The 23,172-nt window shown below is 43.9% G+C and overlaps 1 protein-coding gene across 1 annotated transcript in view; it reads left to right on the top strand.

Moving 5' to 3' along the window:
* Window positions 1-15,936, top strand: part of erfl3 (Ets2 repressor factor like 3) — a 58,294-nt gene extending 42,358 nt beyond the window's left edge. Inside the window, exons 3-5 of the mRNA XM_074653201.1 lie at window positions 9,816-9,931; window positions 10,104-11,272; window positions 11,541-15,936. Of these exons, the coding sequence (XP_074509302.1) occupies window positions 9,816-9,931; window positions 10,104-11,272; window positions 11,541-12,233 (1,978 nt within the window). The 3' untranslated portion in view covers window positions 12,234-15,936. The remainder of the gene's footprint in view (window positions 1-9,815; window positions 9,932-10,103; window positions 11,273-11,540) is intronic.
* The last annotated feature ends 7,236 nt before the right edge of the window (window positions 15,937-23,172 follow it).

Raw genomic sequence — 23,172 nt, 5'->3', positions numbered from 1 at the left:
AAGATAATGTCTGTTACAGATGGGATCTTATGGGGACAGAGGGAATTAACATGGACTACTAATGTGTGCATGTGATACACACACAAACGCATTCCTGAATTAGAGAGAAAAACAATATGGACGAGGATACTTGTGGTCAAGCTGTGTATTTATAGCATGTCCATCCTCTAGAGCTGTAACAGATTTGGAGCTTAGGCTGCAGGAAGTGCGTATATATATATAGCGGGTCTTAGTGCCCTCTGATGGACCGGCCTTAGAGGCTGATTATCAGAAAGTTTTTTGCACAGGAGTTCCCCCTCTGGCACTCTTGTGTCCTCATGCACCCTCCTACGGCCAGGTCGTCTCCCTTTGTGCCTGTAAATTGAGCACTTCAGGCTTAGAGCGGGAAGAACAGTCAACGAAACATAAAAGACACACATGCACACACACCTACATCCATGTATTCACCTTATTTGACACCAGAGCAGTCGTCAGTCCTTCACAGCAAGAGACACTGGAAATGAAGCCTTGCAAGACGCACATCAATAGTAATGTGGCAAGAGGATTAATGACACTAAAGATTAATGAAGTTATAAAGGAGGCACGCAAACACACGTGTGCACGGTAACGGTCCCCATATGGAGCAAACTGTTGGAGAGCAGGCCACCCCGTGCCCTTCATATGGAGAAAACCTGGAGTCTGCTAATAATGGAGACCACAGTCGGCATGTGGCAATTAGCACACACACACATGCTCACACACTTGAAAAGGCACGCCTGTTTTGAAGTGTTCTTTTTATCACTTAGCCTTTGTAATTATTATTTTTACCTCTGTGATCTTATTCTTTCCAGTCTGCCATGCACATGGTGGAAATTCCCTTAATCAGCACTGCTGCATTGTGTGTGTGTGTATATGTGTGTGTGTACATGTGCGTATGTGTTGGCTTTCCGTTGAGGGGACACAGCCTCAGTCCATGCGTCATCTTGGTCTGCTGCTCCCACGGCCGCTGTGAAATTCCCACTCCTGTTGAGAGGATTATACTCCCACTGTGTGTGTGTGTGTGTGTGTGTTTATGTGCAAGCGTGTGCACGTATGTGTGCATGTGGACATGCTTGATGTTGAAAGAGGTTAGACTATCATTTCATAGTCTTGTTTTTTTTTTGTTTTTTTTTAGTAATGAATGAGTTTGGTGTTCTGTAGGGGTGGAAATCACCAGAGGCCGATACGATATTATCACCATTATTAAGTGACTTTGCCTCTCCATTCAGCTCTTTTTAACTCGTACTCACCTTGTGCTTGGATATTCAGGGCAATCTGACATGTTTGGTGCAAGTAATGAATGAATGAAAGGAAGGACACAATCTTTAACCATCAGCTGCCCACTAATAAGAAGCCCAAGCCGTCACCCCTGTTCCTGATTCCCTGCACTACCGTCTCACTCTCTCTCTCTCATAAATGAGACCTGCTCCAATCCACAAAGAGAGTAGGGCAAATGAAGCCTGTTGCCAATCAGTCGTTGCAGAGTGCTGGCTTAATGAGTGTAATCATGCTAAGAGGTCCCAGCTTCTAGAGACCTCCAGGCCCCCCCTGTCCTCCAGTCGGCAGCAGCCCACATTGGCTCCAACACAGAGGTCAGAGGTCAGGGGGACTGCCACACACAGCTGGCAAAGATTAACAACACAGCACATGTGCACATTCACATACACAAATGCACCATTGTACACATACTCTTGCCAAATGCATGTTTGTAGTGTTTGCTTCATGTCCAACATTCATTTAACTGTGATGGGCCGCCACAGCTGGAAAACTGCCACCACAGAAAAACACTTAAATAGAATGATGGTTCCACGAGGTTCCTGGGTATGGTGATGCTGTACATTTAGAACATTTTACCATTCATTGTAGACTAAAACTGCTAAAACAACATGAAAACATGCATCTAATAATACCCTGTTGCATGATGGTGTAAAGCCACTGTTCCAGTCTTCCAAGGAAAGCCCTGAGAGGCATTTTAAAGCGCTTTTCACACGAGGGACGAAAGCGGAAAAAAAGAAACAAAAATGCTAAATATTCGTTGCTGATTTTTTACGTTCAAACCTTACACAGCAAGCCCGACCAGAATATTTGCGTTACATGCATTCCACTGAAAATTACAGTTTAGCACAATCACACAGTCACACATCATCGATGCGTAAGTTATTTTTACTGAAATAAACCCACACTGAACTCTATGCACTGGAGACGGCCTTGTTATTATTCCAAGTATGCTGGTCTGTATAGAAAAGTTACAATGTGGTCACATTTCCTATGATGAATGTTATTGTAACTAGTGTAAATGCTAAGCTTATTGCACTGGTTTTGATCATTCATGACTGGACTGGATCATATGTTGCTTATGTGTTTACAATTATGTGATACATATCCTTTAATGCATTCATATGCTTCTATTGCTGGCAACAATAATAGGCTAATAATAGTAAGGCTGTACCGGATAGTTTGAAGCATCGAAGCTTCATTCATAACGTTGACATTGTAATTATTATTACCAATAACTTACAGAAACATTGTGTGAAATAGCCCACCTTCTCTCTCCCTCACACACACAAAGGGCAACTTGCCGGCTGGCATGCACCTGTCACGGGCGGTGTAGCAGCAATCGGCTCCATAAACAGAATTATGACATTGACATCCGAGAAAATCTATTGATCCTGCGAGCAAAAGTCATTAGTTTATTGGTTGGTTTGTTTTTAATGGCATCCGAAATTCAAAAACAGCTGCATTAAAAAAAAACGCTGCATTGCAAAATACAAAAGTTTCAGATCTATCAAAGAGATAGATTGGTTTGATTTTTTTCAATTGACGTGTGACTTACACGCACATATTATACGTGTTTGGCAGGGTCTGAAATTAAGTTTTTTTTCCTCACCTTCCACTGTCGCAGCCACTCAATGTTTTTGTCTGCCACTGAAATCTATGTAGAACGCTGTAAAATTGTAAATACTGAGTCATTGGTACCTGACTTTAGAAATATGGAATATATCATATGATTAATCCCTGCTGATTCTTAACTTAAGAATTGCTTTTAAAAATAATATTTATTAACACACGAGAAACCTCTCTGCCATGGTGGCAGGTGACCTGAATTCTGAACCTGCCACAGTCAACATTTACCCTGTATTTGGCAGGTAACAGGTGCTAATTTCATTCCCTGGTGTTTGATGTGCATTTAACAGTAACCCCAGTGACCACATCTACAAAACATCCTGCAGGAAATACTGCTGCATATGCATACAGTGTTACTCACCTATTTGGCTGGGCCAGTTTATAGGTCAGAAGGCCTCTCTCTACATCAGCGCATTGTGTGGAAACACCCAGGGCCAGAGAGAAAGTGCAGAGGGAGCACCCGGGGATAGTACCACTGTATGACTTTGTGTTCAACGTATGCTTGCATGCATTGTCTTTCCATTGTCTCTATGTGCAGCATGTATGTGTTCAGCGTACATGAGCAGTGTGTGTATGTCATTGTCCCTGACTGAATGAGCCCTTTATTTTCTATGAGGGCGGAACACACACACACCAGAGTGTGTGTTCGAGTACATATTCGCACCCACAGAGCATGTGACCGTCCTACTAGTACCCTGACCTGATCCCCCTCCTCACAGACAAACACTCACACATGTACATACACACACATCCCTGGACAAACACATTTCCTTTTTGAGACCGTAAACACGTCAAACCACACAAAGCACTCTCACGTGTGCAACTTGTGCACACACACCTGAGTGTGAGCAGCTGGTGTGTGCGTGTGTGTAGAGAAGGATCTGGCCGGGATGTGTGTGTGTAACGGCCAATGCTGACGAAAGAGGCAGAAAATAAACACGGGGCTCATGGGGAGTATTGTAATCCCAACTTCCTGTCACAGTCAGCGCCTATTTACAGCCCAACAATGGGCAAGGCACAGCTTGTCCACGCACACACACACAAGCGGGTTGGTTCACTTCATTTTTAGCGTTGACGTTAGTGTTTGTGTGTATGTGTTTGTGTGTGTGTGTGTGTGTGTGTGTGTGTGTATAGAGGGATACTGATATAGATTGTTGAGCTTATACAGATATCATATTATAGGGTGATACAAACAGTTGGCCATAGCGGACAGGTCTTTTGTCCTTTAGTCTTACTGTACCTCAGTGTCTGAACTGAATGTACAGAGAGAACACATTTAGTCCCAACCATGTTTTCCATCTTTACCACAACTGCTAACCTCAAAACTTTTTGAGTACTGACTGAAATATGTCTGCACCCAATGCTTTGGCAGGTCCTGATATTTCCTGCTTTGGACCTTGAGTCCAATTGGGCAACAAACATGAGAGGCTGGTCAGACAATTGTTTAGGTTCTAAGCAAACCTCCAGGTTAGCCAAACTTATTTGAATCATAGTCTGACCGCTCTGACTTTTTTTTTAGCATCATTGCTGTATTTTGGGATCTTAGCAATTACTTGACGAAATACAATGTTAGAATAGAACCGATGGGCATAGCTATAAGCAACTGAGGTTGTAATATGCTGTAAATAATTAACTCCTTTTGAGTCATACAGTATAACTTTTCTGCTGTGTGACAGAAATTTGGCTTTTTTGTTAAATGGGCAAATGGAAGGGTTTAGGAAAAGCTGTTTATATTATACAAAGTAAGAAATAAAAAACTCATGTATTGTATTGTATTGACACCAGTATAAAAAAAAGAATATCAAATAACACAGTAGTTAATACTAGGGCTGTCAAAGTTAACACAATGATAACGCGTTAACACAAAACCGATTTAACCCCACTAATTTCTTTAACGCATTAACGCAATCAATCTTTCGGAGGTTGGAGTGAGCTCAGTTTTAAAGCTAGAGTGAAGATACTGAAACTAGAAAACCTGAGGAATACATGATGCCAACCATATCATACCAGCTTGTTGTGAAGGAGGCTATATAACGCTACGAAGTTACGCTAAATCTTGGCGTAGAAAAACTGGCATGGCCATTTTCAAAGGGCTCCCTTGATCTCTGACCTCAAGATATGTGAATGAAAATGGGTTCTATGGGTACCCACGAGTCTCCCCTTTACAGACATGCCTACTCTATGATAATCACATGCAGTTTGGGGCAAGTCATAGTCAAGTCAGCACACTGACACACTGACAGCTGTTGTTGCCTGTTGGGCTTCAGTTTGCCATGTTGTGATTTGAACATATTTTTAATGCTAAATGCAGTGCCTGTGAGGGTTTCTCGACAATATTTGTCATCATTTTGTGTTGTTAATTGATTTCCAATAATAAATATATACATACATTTGCTTAAAGCAAGCATATTTACCCACTTCCATGTTGATAAGAGTATTGAATACTTGACAAATCTCCCTTTTTTTTTGATTTTTTGAGATTTTGAACAGATAACAAATGTGTGATTAATTTTCAATTAATCATGGACAATCATAAGATTAATCGCGATTAAATATTTTAACCGATTGACAATCCTAGTTAATACTATCGAGTGTTTAAATTGTTTAAACCTGGTTAAAGTGCTGTTTTGAAATGTCTGTGTTTATTCATTGCCATTGAGTTCCTGCACTCCGGTGTGTGTCTGTGTGTTTGTGTGTGTGTGTGTGTGTGTGTGTGTGTGTGTGTCTCTCTCTCCCTCTCTCTGCTTTGAACATTATGTTTTGGACCACAGCAGGTCTGTGTAATCGCAGCCTTAATCCCTGGCCTAGAATCACACACGGTAACAACTGAGCTGATAGAAAGCCTCCCCTCTGTTCCCCTGAAGGCTTTGCCTAAATCCATACTTGCATTGATTGTTCAATCTACTCTTTTGGTTAAACAGGGAGCGGGATAAAGCTGCATCTCCTGGATGATACGTTCTTGGGGTGTGTGTGTGTGGGGGCACACATGCACTCGTGTGTTTGCCTGAATGAGATGGCAGTTATAGAGTCAGGATATGGGAGAGGTGTGTGTATGTGTAAGGCGAGTGTGCGGTGGGCAGCTAAACACAGGCACTCAAAGAATCTCTTTCTTCTCTTTTGAAGTGAGTTCAAATGCTCTTCAAAGACTGTCTGCCTGTATGACGGCGCAGGAGGAGGAGGGGGCATGAAGAAAGGCCGGGTGACCATGTGCTCTAAACACAGCTTCAGTTGCCGCGTCTAGGATTACGCAAAGTTGTTGTCTGCTTCCAACTATGCATCTCGGCGTTCTTTGTATTAGCTGCATGTGTGTGTGCAGCCAAGCGCACACAAGATTTTATTGGCTCCACTCCCTACTATCCAACTGCCATGAGCCAGGGTCAGACAGATGTGTCAGCACAGTGATATTATTGGCCTTTGGGATGCATCCATATTTATGCCAATTATACACTCAGGTCCACCTATCTAAAATGAATGCAGTCTAGTACTACAGTTCACAATAAAGGTTACTGTCATTAAGATTATAATGTTCAGTTTAAGTTTTAGAGACGGGTTGGTTGAACTTTATTGACATTTTAGTGTGTGGTGCTGTTGAATGAAAAAAACATGAAAAAAGTCGAGAGGTCGAAAGTTTAACTTTATGCAAACGAAGCAGAAATCTGCCTGGAGGCTCTGCGGTGATTGTCAAGAAAGTGATGCACTGGTGGGACAGGAAGTTTAGCCTTTACCTGCTGTGGATAACCGTCTGTTGAGGAGAAGATCTTTATTTTAGTCTCTTGGACCCTTCTTTTCTATGTCCCCTGCTTCCAAGATTACAGATAGAAACAAAAACAACGTGCTGCTTTGCACAAAGTCAGCTAAATTGTAGGAAAACTTTGCAGGTTGCTTATTTACAGTGTTTACTAACTAGCTTGCGCCTCACTAGCGCCGAGCGAAAAGTGCCCCAGGCAATTTGTGGGTCTTCACCATTACACTGTCCTGGCCAACCAGGAAGTTAGCATCAAAATGGTTCCCTTGATAAAAGCCACTGGGATTTTTCCTTTAGATTATTGCAGAAAAATAAGCAAACAGAAGTTTGATACTTATAGGTTTTGTTAAGAAAAATAATCTTCACAAATGAGCACCACTTTTATGATTTTTGAAGCGTGAATGCAATCTCCAGAAGTAAAAAACTAATGTTAGGCTATAAACTAACTACACAAACGTCGCATGAGCGCGAGTATACACAACGAGGCTGTAAAGGCGGATGAGTCGGCGTGATGGCGTTTTGTAGTCTCATTTAGTCACTTGTTTACAACTGCCTTTTTTGAGACATGTAAAAGCTTCAAAATTCAAGAGTGGGGTATTTACTAATGTATATTAATTCATAGAACAAATCGTTAAAATCTCTTAAGCTTTTGTTAACCACAGACCTTATTTCAGTTATCTAACTAAAAACCCTTTAAAAAAAACAAAACCTTGACTTTCAGACGAGAGAACCAAAAGTGCTAAAATGCTAACTCATTTCTGAGTGTTCCTGCAACACTCAGAAATGAGTTAGCAGTTAATATAGGTGTCATGAAATATTGCTCCAATTAGGGGTTGCAATGACGCTTTGTGATACACAAAATAAATAATTTTCAGGTACTTTGGATTTTGTTTGTTTCTATTAGACCCATATGTTGGCCCTAGCCCAGTTTGTTGCCTTTTCTATCATCAGCTAATTCGATCACAGTCCCGTTGTGGTTTTAATTCTGCTCGACTTCCTGCCCGTCTCCGTCCGTCCCCTCGCTCCCCCGACTGCTCCTCTCCCCTCCTTCCCGGCCCTTGTGAGTGTCTCCCCTAGAGCAGAAATTACATGCTGCTTTGTGCCTGGCGTAAACAATGTTTTCAACAGTGCAGGCCTGTCCTGTCTCTCTCTGTCTCTCGCTCACCCTCTCCCATCGCCCCAGGGGACGAGGGGAGAGCGCAGGGAGAGAGTTGGGATAAAGAGGGGGAGGTGGATTGATGAGCGAGAGAGAGAGAGAGAGGTATCAGTGGGATAAAGGGAGAAGAGGAGGAGGGTTGAAAAGAGCAACAGTCTGTTCCCAGAGCAAAATCGGCCCAACCAGTCTATGTAATAAGCATAATAAGAGGGGGTGAAGGGCGACACCTCCCCACCACCAAACAGACAGACACTCACACACACACACTGCCGTCTGGATAACTACCATTCAGCATAATGATAGTCAATGGGCTCTGATTAACTCTGCATTACCTACATACCCTGAAGCCCCTATCTTTGTCAGCACACTTCACTTAACTTGTGCCAGCAGACACATACTGGAGGAAGGGAAAGCATAAAAGCAGGCAGGTATGCAGACATGATGAGCAAATGTGCCGTCTGGTTAAATCTTGTGTTCGATAGCCAGGGGTAGTGTTTGAAAGGATAGGTGGTTGTTTTGGTGAGCATGCCGCACAAGCTTGTTATCTCCCTCACGGACAAACACGCCGTCTTTGTTCCTCTCTTGCTCTTTATCTCTTTTCTCTTTCCTTCGCTCTGTCTCCTCTCGGTGTGTGAGGGTTGGCAGCCAGGGATCTAGAGGTTACATAAAGTGGATGTGGATCTGGGGAAGAAAGCAGAGAGATGTTACATAAAGAGCTGTAGCTGGACAAAGGTTAATAAAAATGGAGCCTTGCACAGTAGGCAGGAGCCACGAGAGAGAGAGAAAGCTTGAAAAAAAACCCAGAGAGAATGGCCATTACATAAACAGATAAAGATGAGGTGAATTATTGGTGGCTTTGCTTTGCTTTGCTGTTACATAAAGAGATGGGTCCATCTAGCAACATGAATGACAGAAAGTGTTGTTGTATGTGATACAACAGACATCTGAACATAAAATACACTTTTTCCTGACTCTTCCTGGCCTTCTTTTCGACAGGTATAGATTAGTGAAGATACCGCACACACAAAGTAACATGAGTCACACACATCTGCCGAACATAAACGCATCTGCTCACACAACCTTGTAGGGCTGTCCCAAATACAATAGTCGGGGTATATAGCGCCATCCGTCCGTCCGTTCACGTGTCACACTTCTGTTTCCGGAGCAGAACTCGGAAACTGTTTAACTTAGGAACTTCAAATTTGGTATGATGGTTGACATTGTGGTGTAGTTGTGCCTTTTGGCATTAGTTCCAAAAGGGCAAAACCTTTCAAGCAATGAGCAGGGTTATGTGAGCCATGCTCACTTTTGCCTTGTTAATATTGAATATGAATTGTGGGATCATTCCTTATTTCATGAGCTATTTGGGGATTTATACATTATTATAACATAATTATATATATGTTTATATATATATATATATATATATATATAAAAACCCAGAAGCATTCATATACTGATTTGGAGGTGGATTACCATGGCAGCGGTCGAAGCTGCGAAGCATTCGGGTCAGTCTTACATCCTTGTGGCCTTACAACTCATTTCCAATCCACATTTGGCATCATACATTGACCTCTGGTCTCTTAACTGTTTGCTCCACACAACATCACTGCTGCTCTTCAGCTCCGTCCATCTACCGCTTCTCATCTGTTTTCTCTCCTTTAGCCCCCCTCCTCTGCCCCCTTACCTTTACTGGGTCTGCTTTGTGCAAATGTCATACAACACTCTGTAATATCTATCATTAGAAGGGAGGGGGGGACGACATGAAAGACTTGTGCTTATTAAAGTGTGTGTTTGACTGTGCAGACGTATCTGTCATAGTCTCGATGACTTCAGAATTATATTTTAAAATGTGGTTAAATTAAATGTTTCAGCGTTGTTAGTAGGCCAGTCACCCTGATACGTGTCTTTATATTTGTCTTTGCATGCATTAGGCTTGTGTGAGCACAGTTCTTACTATTTTATTTATGTCTGTTTCGCTTTCTATTTCAGATACTACTACAACAAGAGGATCCTCCATAAGACCAAAGGCAAGAGGTTCACCTATAAGTTCAACTTCAATAAACTGGTTTTGGTCAACTACCCCTTTATCGACATGGGCTCCTCCGGTAAGCCTCACCAGTCTATCGCTGTGTGTTTGCATGCATGCCTGTGCATGTTCAGATATCTCCTAATCCCGCAATAGCATAGCATGATTACATGGGATTACACAGCAGAACATTGTATATTATTTCTCAGTATTCCCCCCCTCTTTTTCCCTCCCTTTCTTGACGTCTCCAGGAAGCACCGTTCCTCAGAGCGCCCCTCCTGTCCCCACCGGTGCAGGAACTCACTTCCGCTTTCCTCCCTCAACGCCCTCCGAAGTCCTCTCCCCGAACGAGGACCTGCGCAGCCCCGGCGGCATGTTCAGCTCGGTGGCCCGACGAATGGCACGAGGCTCCGTCAGCGACTGCAGCGACGGCACCTCGGTCAATTCTGAGATCGAGGATGGAAACACAGGAGCGGGGGAGGAGAGGGGGGAGAGGGGTGTGAGTGGAGGAGGAGGAGGACCTGGTGGTGGAGTAGGAGTAGGAGTAGGTTACCGGAGTATGATCCATCCCCGTCTGTCTCATGAAACCCTGTTCCGCATGTACGGAGGACCAGGCAACCCTGCTGGGCACCCAGCCTCCCGTGGCCACGCAGGGCACCGGATCCACCCAGATTCCCTGTCGCCCTTCCCTGTGTCCCCTCTGCCGGGGCCGGGAGGAGCCGGCCTCCTAGCCCCTCCTCTGTCCCCAGCGCTCTCCATGACCCCGACATCTCACCTCCCCTACACCCCCTCACCCACCCTGTCACCCATGTTAGGCTCCCACTTTTCCTTCAACCCAGACGACATGAAGCGCTACCTGCAGGCCCACACCCAGTCGGTGTACAACTACGGCCTCAGCCCCAGAGCTTTCCTCCAGTACCCACACATCATCTACCCTCAGCCCCACCGGCCTGCCGCAGACAAGTCCGGTCTGACCGGAGATAGAGGAGCGGCCGAGAGAGCAGAGAGAGCAGAGAGAGCAGCGACGGCAGGGGGAGGAGAGAGGGGAGGAGAACGACACCATCATCCCCCTCTGGCTCACTCTGCCCACCACCACCCGCATCCACCTCATACTGCCCACCCTCACACCCATTCTCATCCCATGCATCACCCACTCCACCTGGGCGAGGAGCCTACACACATGTCTCCCTTCAAGTTCAAGCTGCAGCCGCCACCGCTGGGTAGGAAGCACAGGGACGGTCAGAGCCAGAGTAAACCCAGGCAGAGCTCACTGTCCTCAGGATCTGGGTCCATGTCGTCCTCCGGCCTGGGCTCCTCGCTGTCGTTCGGCAGTGACCTGAGCTCAGCCAGCGGCTCAGGCCTCATCTCTGCCTCTTCCTCAACACAGTCCCTAAACAGCGCCGGACTTCCCAAGATAAAGGTGAGACACAAATACCCCCCCTTACGATCTACGCAGCACTCTCAAAGACACATGTATATTTAATCCACAATATTGTCTTAAAGCAAACTTGTTATTATTAAAGCTACATTTTGAATAATTTATATTGTTAAAATTGGCTTCAGTGTTTTTTCTTAAAACATTGCCGGACTACAATGTTATACTAATTAATTGTCAGTGAGTTTCTCCATTTTCTTTTTTCCTGCGGTGTTCAACTTTGTCTCTGTTCCGGATTTTTGTGTCTGTCCAGGTGGAGCCCATCTCTGATATCGAGTCAGAGGAAGAGGTGGAGGTGACTGACATCAGTGATGAGGACCCAGATGAGAGAGATGAGGAGTTTGAACTCTTCTCCCCTCACCACTCCAGAGCCCCTGACCACCACCACCATCACCACCACCACCACCTTGCTAACGGCACAGCCGCGCGCCAACATCAACCCCATCCTGACGAGGACCTGGACGAGGATGTCTTCAAAGCCCCTGCTCCGCCTCCACCCGGCCTGATGCCCTTCTTCACCTCGCAGCACACGCACTCCAACGTGCATCGCCTGCTGCCAACCCTCAAGAGCGAACCCACAGAACCAGTGGACAGTAACACGCCCCCGCCTCAGACGGGCTCGGCTGGAAATACCCAGACGAAGTGCATCCCCCTCAAGCTGCGCTTCAAGAGGCGCTGGAGCGAAGACCAGCGCATGGAGGCCTCGCAGGAGGAGTCGGACGACAAGAAAGTACGGCCAGAGGAGGAGAGGGAAAGAGAGAGGCAAAGCAATGGACGGATGGAGATGGAGACGGAGGAGGACGGGACAGGCAGCGGAGAAGGGGACAGTCCTCCCCCGTTGGCGTGCGAGGGCTCTTTAGCCACGCCGCTGGTCTCACAGCGGAGGGTGAGCGCCGAGCTGCATCGTGCCACTGCACAGCTGTCTCTGGAGAACAAGGACTGCTGATGAGAGACACAGCCCAAACACTACTGCTCCGGTAGCACTGGAGGCGGCACAGGAGTATGTAAATGGTTCCTCTGTAATCCCTCTCCCACACTGACAAACTAGATTCCTGAAACCTCCAGTGAACTGAGAGCACAGTCCGACATACACGCATAGAAAACCAACACCTCAAAGACAAGCCTGACTCTTGTTCTGTCAGACCCCCCCCACCCCCCCACCCCACCCCCCCAAACCAATCCTCTGTCTGGATCAGGGCTCTTCTGGGACACATCCTTTGGGAGGTGGGACTCACTCAGACTCAGCCATCCCAGGCACACTGACTGTGCTGATATCAGAGGGAGGCTTCCTCATGAAGTTCACCTCCCACCTGGCCAGTGAAGCTCCAGATGCCCTGCCCTAGTAGCACAGCTCCCGCCTTCTTCTAGGCCCCATCAATAGGATCAGCAGCACTGTTTCTCAGGGGACACACACTCCCTCAAAGCCCAGCAACACACCTAGGATGAGGACGTGCATACTCTCCCCTATGCTACTTTTCCTATAAGATGACGGGACTTTGATAAGTGCCTGTATCTAAAAACCCACAGCCCTGGAGTGACGTGGAAGAGAGCAAAGAGGGGAGAGGACTGCTACGAGCAATCAATCTTTAACTCATGCAGCCCTTGTAAAGTTTGGCAGATAATGAGGGGGGAAAGGAAAGTGTGTCTCCCAAGACTGAATAGTGGGGCTGTTGGGTGTTGTCTGACCGACTCTTAAACCTGGCCCACTCCACTCAGGGAAGCCTATTGCTGTATGTTTATCGGATTCCTGCACACACACACACAGAAGCAAAAAACAGTGAACGGGGACTCAAAGTGGAAGCATTGCTTATGGACACTTAACAATGTCCACTGCGACGCCAGATTCAACTCACACTCACATTTACAGCTCAGAGCTTTTGACTTTTGTATAACCTTCCTTCTGTCTCTCTCGTTCTGTCCCGCTCCTCTTTCTCTTGCGGACCACCTGTGGAAAGATCATGACTCCACTCACAGAAATAATTTCAACCCCAGGGAGGTGTGAGGAGAGGAAAAGAGAAGAATGAAGAAGTACTTCTGCGTAGAGAAAGGACTGCTGAGGGGGGGACCACGAGTGGGGGGGAGGAAGCGTTCGAGGGGTTCCAGTAACTAGCCTTCTCACCTCACCTAACATGGCTTGTACACTGAAAATAGTTCCTCCTCTAAGTCCCAGCAGCACAGACTCCTAGTTCACCAGCTAAAGCTCCTCTAACAATCATAGATAGTGTTAAACTAAACCAGCATAAACACACACACACACACACACATGCACACACATGCACGACACTGCCTTTAGCTCTTAAACACGCTCCCTGTCTCTCTGTCTGGACCTCCAGCTCTGTAGTGGCGTCATCGGCGGGTCCTGAGAGTGTGTGAGGCCTGTTAACTACATGAGTGTGAGAGCCTGAGAGAGCACGGAACGTCTTAGACCTCACAGACACACACACACACACACACACACACACACACACACACACTGCCTCTCTATGCCTTGTTTTTATAGCATGTACAAAAGTGCAAACTGAGCTCTGATAACACACATACAGACTATATCTTTATATATATTCTAAATGAAATTATTAAGAAAGTGAGATTTTAAAAAGAACGATTTTAATGATATGATTGATTCAGGATTTTTTTGTAAGTGGATTATTTTGAGCGGTCATGCCGCTCGATAGGTAACACGGTGTGGAGGGTGTGGGTGGGGGTCCGGGTTTTTTCTTGTACATTTCGTTTCATAGACAAACAAGCCAGAGGAAAAACAACACAGGCCAGTCTACCAGAACAAGACCAGCAAGAAGAAGAAGAAGAAAAACAGGACTCAAACAGACTGCTAATGATTCAGATGTGTGGTTCACTCTGCTGTTCACTTCGTTTGCAGTAGCTTGCCCTTTCAGCACTCTGCTCTTTCCTGTCTGTACAGTCTCGCTCAGCTCAGTGGGGTTCCCCCCGGCCCGAGCTGTCCTGGCCCCAGGCCACCTCTCCAGGGTGTGTGTGTGTGTGTGTGTGTGTGTGTGTGTGCGCGCTCGGAGTGAGCCGGGTTATAAAGTAGTAACCCTGTCTTTTCTCTTAGGCCAGTTAGAATAATGCTCCAAAGTTCACAGCAGCTCTGGATTGGGGCGAGAGAGAGAGAGGAGGGGGGTGAAGGGGTTAATCATTATTGTAAGATAGTCTGGAAAAGTCGGGACATGTGAGGCCCTGTCCTGAAAGGCCCTCTCCTCAATCTATGCACATTCACACATACACATTATGTTTTTAACATCCCGGAGCTTTTCGTCTCCGAAGCCAGCACATCCAGGCGACCAGCGGCCTGTCCCCGCCTGACCAGCGACAAGACGGATCCATAGCAGCGAACTGTGAGATAGATGGCCTCCAGGCGGTCTGTGTAGCTGAGCTGATTGAATTTCCTCATCAGACCCCTGTGGTCTGGACTGGAGCACGTCACAACACACACACACACACACACACACACACACACACACACACACACCCTCACCCTTACCCCCACCAAGTCCTGTGTCTGTATTTGAACTGACAGCTGCCTTATTACTACTTTTCATATCTCAGCAACAGATGAGGCATCAGTCTTACCTGCTCTGCACACTCTCTCTCTCTCTCTCTCTCTCTCTCTCTCTCTCTCTCTCTCTCTCTCTCTCTCTCTCTCTCTCTCTCTGACTCACGCTCTCTCTCTCTCTCTCTCTCTCGCTCTCTCTCTCTCTCTCTCTCTCTCTCTCGCTCTCTCTTCTTTCTGTTTCATTTTTCCTCTCTGTTTCAGGCGTTGTCTGACTTCCTGCACACGGCGGCGTGATCTGACTCAGTCATGATATTGCAGGGTAAAAATGATTGATTGTAACGGTGGCTCTCACATCCTGTTTCAGGCCTCTACAGTCAAAGAACGGTAGACAAAAACAGCACAAAGATTACATTTCTCTATCAAAAAGAATTCTCAGTTTATTTTTCTGACGTCAATATTTGCTATTGATTATTGTTGTTATTATTGTTCTCATTGGGTTATTTACCTCTCCACCTGGCATTATTATTATTCCATGGCTCTGTTAGCTGTTGCTTTTTATGTTGTGTTACATCACATTGGATGATGTGGAATCCCCCCCGAACTCCATTCCCTGTTTCAAACCTTCAAAAACCCCAAAACCAGAGACCTTTTTCATGTCTTTAGTTTTTACAAATGTAATATAACTAAAATGTGTAATATTAATTTTGATGCTGACAGAGAAATAACATCGGGGACTGAGAGGAACGGGCAGCGGCGGAGGATTTTATTTAGTGGCAGAGGGGGGAGTGATTTTATCTTTTTTGTCATGTATTGTAATTTTTATTTTATAATGTTACCTTTTTCTCTCTTTGCTTCTGTATATTTTTTCATTTTTGGGGGAGGGGAGGGGGGTTGTATCATTTTAAAAGAAGAAAAAAGATGTGTATTGTTTGACTGTGTAAAGGTCTATCTTCTCCCTCTCAGTCTCACTTCTTTCGCCTCGTCTCCCCCGAACAGTTACATAACACTCAGATGGAGAGATGAGAGTTAATACCATGATGTAACATTGAATTTCTCCACTTCTTTCGTGTTTTTTTTTTTTTTTTCAAACTTGTAATTAAGCTGTAATCAGGGTTAATTAAAACCGGTTGAAACCCAATATGAATATCACTGTGTTTGTTTATGTCTGCTCTTCTTTCATACATCCATATATTCAATCAGACAGTGGAGCTTTATGTGTAAACAAAGAGATTAACCCTCTTGACTATTTTGTCTCATCAACAGCAAGCCTTTTGGTAATTTATAAACTTCAAAATTACATTAATTAAATAAGCAGTCCCTACAACTGTGCTTTCTAGAAGGAAATATCTTCAAGCTTTAAAAAAGTTAAATTTCTTGCCAGCAACCGGTAACTAACTTGAGTCTCCTCTGGTTGCCTGGCAACGACTTACAGCCAAGAAATAGTCCAAACCCAGCCTGAAAGGTGAATTATTTTTTGTACAAATGAAACAAAATATATATAAGGTGTTATTTAGTGAGCTTTGGGGGTAGGCCTACTGGTAGGATGAATTTCTGATGATCCAGGCCAGCTCTTTCCCTGTATCTACTCTTAATGCTAAGCTGTGAATGAGCGTATTTCCCAAAGTGTCAAACAATTTTTTTAAATGTACTATCTTTTGCACATTTGTTTTCAACTTAAAGATATTTTATTATTATTTAAAGATGTTATTAAAAACCATAAAGCACACATTTATTTATATTTTTATATATATAAACTATATATATTTATATGTGTATATATATATATATGTCTAAAAACACAAAAATACATTTGTGAAAAGAATTTTTTTTTAAAAGAAGTGAAAAACGTGTTCCAATCCATTTTTTTATTGTAAAATCAGAAGAAACATTTCTCTACTGCATTATTTCTAATTGTAAAAGAGCAAGCTTGAGCACCTCTTTCATCTTGGCCTTCATGATCTCTGATGGTTGCCTGGATGAAATGAACACACACACACTCTCATGGCCTCTGAGGTTATACGTTTAGCTGATAAAGAAAAGCACTTTGTCTGCAGTGCTGCTGCCCACTCACCCACATAATGCTCACGGCTCACCCATTTACCTTTTAACGTGACGTCAGTACGAGCTCTCTCGTCTTAAGCGCACTTACACATATTGTATATGGAAGAGGAGGCTGAGCTGCTGAAGCGAAGAGCTGCTGGCCTTGAATGATAGATTTTTAATGTCATGGAGCATTTAAAGTTAGAGGAATAATGCAATCCAAAACAAGAAACAACACAAAACGCAGCCTCAACTTATTCACACACATATACAGAGGAATTAATAAATATAAATCAAGTTAGAAACATTGTTCAGCGGTATTATACAAAACATATCTAATGTATTTTTAAAGGTTCAAATTGTCTTTTTATACTAGCCTACTAAAATACATTTTTCAACAATTCCTTGAAATAGTGTCTTAAATCTCGTTTTGAAATCTCGCGAGATTACGTGTTGGCGGAAGACGGTGGATTACATCCCTGGAGGAAGCGCAAGTGCCAGCCGGGCAGAGTTTGTTGTGTTGGGAGTACAGAAAGTGTCGCAAAGCGTAAGCTAACAGATTTTCAATGTCATGGCTGAATATGTAGACGGTTTTGACAATGTGGCTGAGGTCTTTGAATTCGATGGCCGCCTGTATTTGTTTGAGCCAGAAGGACATTCAGGTTTCACAACAAGACTTCTCCTTGAGTCGAACTTGGACACAATAACAAAGCAAAAGGTAAGAAACTACTTATAATAACAGTCTGAGCCTGAACATTGAAAGAGTTATTGTTGGGTGTAATCATTCCTCCTCTCCATGCAGGCTTCCTAACGTAACCACACTGTCAGAGATCAGGGACAAAACCCGGAGTCCTCTGTTTATGAAAAACTGCATTAAAGTACACTGGAAGTAATTATGAGTATCTTTCAAATTCAGTGTTTTTAATGTAAAGTTACAGAAAGAGGGAATTTTGTGCTATAAACACACCGGCAGAAGATCACTTCACAGCCTTTATGGAGAGGAGTGACCAATACTTATTCTATCTATGGGCATTAGACTTGACAAAATCTGAAACTATCCTTTCAAAGCAACGATTGCCAACCTGGTGGTCGGGACCTCCAAGGGGTCATAAGACAGAGCCAAAGGAAAGAAAAAATATTGTTCTGCTGCTACAATATTTTTTATTATTTACAACTTCTCTCTAATATTTGGTTATTTTTTTGTGAAATATTGTTAAGTTTTAGCTCTTCGGGCCTCTTCAGCTGGGCATACACTGTACGATTCTAGCCCGTTTCTGGGCAAACTTTGAGCCACACGACTCATTTTAGAGTCGGACCAAATTTCAGCTTCGTCAGGCCTCGTTTGTACACGGGGGACCGAGGACCGATTAACTCCTCCCGACTGGCTGTCGGATGAATTTCTGACGTATCAGAAATGTTGGTCGGCCGTCCACAGGCTCTTGCACAGTTGAAGCAGAGAGAGCCACGAGCCGATTCCCCAAAGTCGGTGCCTTTTTTTCTATACGTTTCAGCAGACAGGATGGCACAGATGATCAAGGCAGCATGTTTCTGTTTTATCAGCAATGTGACCTGTACAGACCTCTGCTAGCAAACCAACCTTACCTGCCTCTGAGCATTCAAACAAATTGACAACTGTCAACAGCCAAAACGGCCCTCAGGGGTCGACAGGACCGCACAGTGTGAGCACTCAGGTCGTAGCTGATGATCGGATCAGACAGTGTGAGCACATAAATCGTGAGCTTTGACTTTACATCGCAAACAATCTACTCGTACAGTAGGAGTTGGAAGAACACAACAACATCTCTAAAATCATACAGTGTATGCCCAGCTTTTAACAGTTATTTATGTGACACGATGTCATGGTTCAGAGGAGAAAATCACTGTAGTTCAGCTTCTCACAAGTAGAGACACATTTGAGGAGGGGTCACAAGCAGACTGCTTCACTTTAAGGAGTCACGAGTGAAAAATGTCAGGAACTCGTGCTTTAAAGGATTCACCGGCACAGAAGCTTCTGTGCTCCCAATATGTCAGCGTGTGACGTATGACTCACGTAACCTGGTTTTACCTTCTTTGACCTTGGTGAGGGTCACTGTATGTGTGTGTGTAGAGATTCCTGGCCCCCATCTGTTGACATACCAGTCATCCAGCTGCTCCATTCACAGCAGAGGAGAGAGAGAAAGAGAAAGAGACCACAGGAACCACTGTGCTCTTCTCACCTGTGCCACATCCCTCTCCCCTCGCTTCCTCCGAGCGCCTGCTTTCGCGGAAACCTGCGCAGAGCCGGCTCCGTGCTCCACATATTACCACAACCTATGCATCATGCACACGCTGCACAGCAATAAGCCTTTGTGAATGCAAACACACACACACACACGGCTGTTGCATCCTCTGTGAGAGTTACGGTGCAGTGACATACGGAGGCATGCTAGTAAGTTCACCACATCCTCCACCATACAGAGAAAACGCTGCACCGCACAGGAGTAAGGCTCTTTCACAGCGACGGCACTTTGTCATAGCGAGCGCAGACGAGTGTGTGCACATTGATGTGGTTTGTTTGAAACTCTTGGTACTTGTATTTCCTTTTTCTCTCTTCTTCCCGCCAATCTTTCTGTTCCACCTATTTGACCCCAAAAGAAATATGATATTAGTTATTCTCTCTCACATAGCGGACTGAAGTATCAGTGACTGATCTGATGTGTAAATAAGACTTCATGAAATAGGAACTGTTCTACACCATCAAAACAAAAATGGTTTACTTCTGCTCCCTCTGCTCAGCCATTTGACATTGGATGTCTCCCCCTGTTGTTGGAATACTGCACTGCATATTATACAGCTTGAAGTTGATCTTAGTGTTGTTTACAGGGACACTTTTTAAAATCTTTTACTCAGTTGCCAATGAGATGATAACATGTAACAAGAATTAAGAGCTTGTTTTGTTTGGATTAGTTGATTTTTGCTGCATTAAAGGAAACTGTGTTTAACAATTAGGGGGATCTATTAGCAGAAATGGAATATAATATTCATAACTATATTGTCATTAGTGTATAATCACCTGAAACTAAGAATCATGTTTTCGTAAGCTTAGAACGAACCCTTCATATCTACATACATGTAGGGAGCCCGTTCTCTTCACGGAATAAGCCATGTTTCTACAGTAGCACAGAATAAACAAATCAAACACGCGTTTTTACGTTATACTTGAAGGCCACGTAGTTCTCCGACACGTTTGTGAAACTGCAATAACATGAGCCATAGAGTCCAAAACCGTGGTACCGCCAGCCACCGTCTGAGTTCCATTGCTCCTAAAGTAGGGATGTGACGGGGAGGAAATTTTCCGGTGTTACAGATTATACTAGACATTATACAAGAAAAGATGATGGTCAATATCTGCAGAGTGCTTACTTTGATCTGTAACATTGGATAGCTGTGTGTCTGGCCTCTCCGGTCCAGCTTTTCCGGGCCTCAGGTTTCTACCCATTGCTGCCGCGCACACCGGCTGTGACCGCTCCGTTGCCTCATTAACGTTATGGTTCCCTTATAGTGTTGGGTTTAAATCTGAAATATTGCCAAATAGGCGCTTTTGCTTTTCGCTTTGACACCAAGTCCTCCGCCATCGTCTTGTCTGTCAGCTGTCTCTCGTCCCGTAGGTGTGAAACCTGACTCCTGCTACTCAGAGCTGAGACTCCATACGGAGCAGACACTTCCGTCCGTCGTCCGACTATGTATTGATAACATGGCGCTGATACGCGAAAATAAACTAAATGTATTTTATTTCAATAAATAAAGGAAAATGACAGTGGGGGCGGTGGGCAAGTAATGTAATTGTGTATGCCCGACCACCGTGTAACACCGGAAACACCGACTACCGCGGCAAGCCTATCCTAAAGTAGTGTTATTATGGTATGGATGGCCTCTGAGCGAGGCGAACGGCGTTACCACAGTTTTGGAAGTGAGTGCAAGGTCACAGTTGGTTGTAATCTGCACCCACACTACTACATGCCACTAAATCCTACATACTGTACCTTTAAGTCACTTGTCACTTAATGAACAATAAGTCAGAGACTAGTAACACCAACTTACAGCTCTTACTTCATCCATCTGAAACAACAATAAACAAATCATCCGTCTAAAACATTGAGCTTTCTATTCACTAAATCAGTGGTTCCCAAAGTGAGGTGGCGTGTCTAAGGACGGGCTAAGGGGACCACAAGATTTGTTCATTTCCATTTTTTATTGTACATTTTTTCAAGGTTAAAATATTATTATTTTAAAACAGATCTAAACTGAAGAAATGAGCTATAGACATTAAAATCACTGTATTAAAAACCTTTATAAATGTGCAGTCATGAAAGAATAACTTGATAGATTTGTGTGTGTGTGAGAGTATACATTTTGGTTTTAATCTGATTCAAAGTAAAACCATAGTGTATACCATCGATACAGATTATTTACAATAACAAGAACTTCATTTGATTTTGAGTAGTAGTACATAACAGTATACTTATATAGGCTACTGCTCATATGCGGCTATTGTAGGAGCCAAAGTGTGTATTTAGCCTGTGTTGTTTATTATTATTATTATTATTATTATTATAATTATTATTATTTGTTTAGGCTGCACACATTCTTCTGGTTTAGTATCACTTCCTGTATTTGGCACAGGGGTGTGGTTTCACTTTATTTAGCCTGTTTACTTCACTAACTGTGGGTTTTTAGACAGAGAGGGTGAGTTAGGCCCGGACATTTTCAGTTCACTTCATCTACTTTAGTTAATCCAGTACAGTTATTGTTTGTAATTCTTAAATAATAACGCATCTGGACGTATGGATTTCTTTGAACGCGTCACACAGTAGGAGAGCCTACTTTAACCTCTTGGAGGCTTTTTAATTGATAGTAGTCGCTACAGTTATGAAACTCGATTAAACACTGGGCATTCAAGTGCAAAATTGAATGCAAAAGTTAAAGAACGAAACACAAAATCACTGAGGTGACGAGAGGGATAAAGCGGTGCCCTGGTTTGGAAAAGCTTTGTAACCGCTCATTCTTCATCTTGTCTTTAATACAGGCAGGAATCTGTGTGTCCAAGGACGCCTGCCTGTTCATGAGAGGCCTGTCTTCAGCTCCGGGACATTACGTGGACCCTGAGGAACAGCTGAGTGGTGTAAAGTTACTGTGAACAAGAATGCAGTGAGTACAAGGGCCTACTGTTCTCCATACTGCTGCTTGTACGGATGCCGGCCTTCTTTAATGATGCCATGACGTGCTTTTTTCTAGCCATTTAGCTGTGACATGGAGCCAATCGCATCAATTTACAGTAGCTGTTCAGGCTTCAGTATATAAGTCTATGAATTATCTATACATTTCTGTCTACGTGTCTTTTGCGATGGCATCCTTTAACTCAAATCCTTGGAGGTTTTATCTCCAGGTTTAATACCAGTGTGCTGCTGGCATGATATCTCCCCTAAAATCCTTAACCTCCTATCCTTAAAATGTGTGTGCAGCATTAATCAGACGTTATTAGACATCATGACTCCTAGCTGTCTCCTCCTGTAAAGCCACAGGAGCAGACTTGTCCTCTGCTGACACGTGATACACAAAGAGTCCCTCCGCTCCTTCAATAACACACTCTGTAACTAAAAGCCTAAGGTAAAGAGTTCAGTGGGAAAAAAAACTAAAAGTAGAAATCTATTCAAAGACTCTCGGCCGCTTATGTAAAAATGCTTTGTAGTTAGCCTCAGCCTCAGGTAGCCGGGGGAAGTTTGATGGCTCAAATGTCCTAAAAAAAACTTTGAAAAGCAAAATCAGATATCATAATTCACAGAAGCCTAAATGTGTGCAAATAAGATGATGAAATCAGGAAAAATAAGTATTAAATATTAAAATCTTATGTAATTAAAGTGAGGCTGCACTTCAGTACAGCAGTGCCTGGAGCTAAATACTAATCTCAGCATGCGAACATGCACAATGCAAACATGTTGATGCTAAACTGGTCTATTATTCACCATGTTAGCTTTACATATTAGCATGCTAAAGTGCTAATTTGCATTAAACACAAAGTACAGATGGAGTTGGTTGAAATGGCAATGGCATTAGTTTTTCAGGTATTTGGTTATTTGCGTTCCAATACTCATCCTACCATACTATTTAGTGTGTCCCAATACATAGTGGTTGCATCTGAGAGTCCATACTAACATGCTATTTAGTATGCTAAAACAATATGTGAGATTTTTTTTACAGTGTATGAAATCAATAATTCACGAATTGCATACTATTTCCGGTGAAATATTACGGTATGCAACACCGGGCACTACGGCGGCATAAATATCCTACAATA

Source organism: Sebastes fasciatus, chromosome 12, assembly GCF_043250625.1.
Source record: "Sebastes fasciatus isolate fSebFas1 chromosome 12, fSebFas1.pri, whole genome shotgun sequence".
Taxonomy (NCBI): Eukaryota; Metazoa; Chordata; class Actinopteri; order Perciformes; family Sebastidae; genus Sebastes; species Sebastes fasciatus.
The sequence above is the reverse complement of the archived record's forward strand: the minus strand, read 5'-3'. Positions and strand labels throughout refer to the sequence as shown.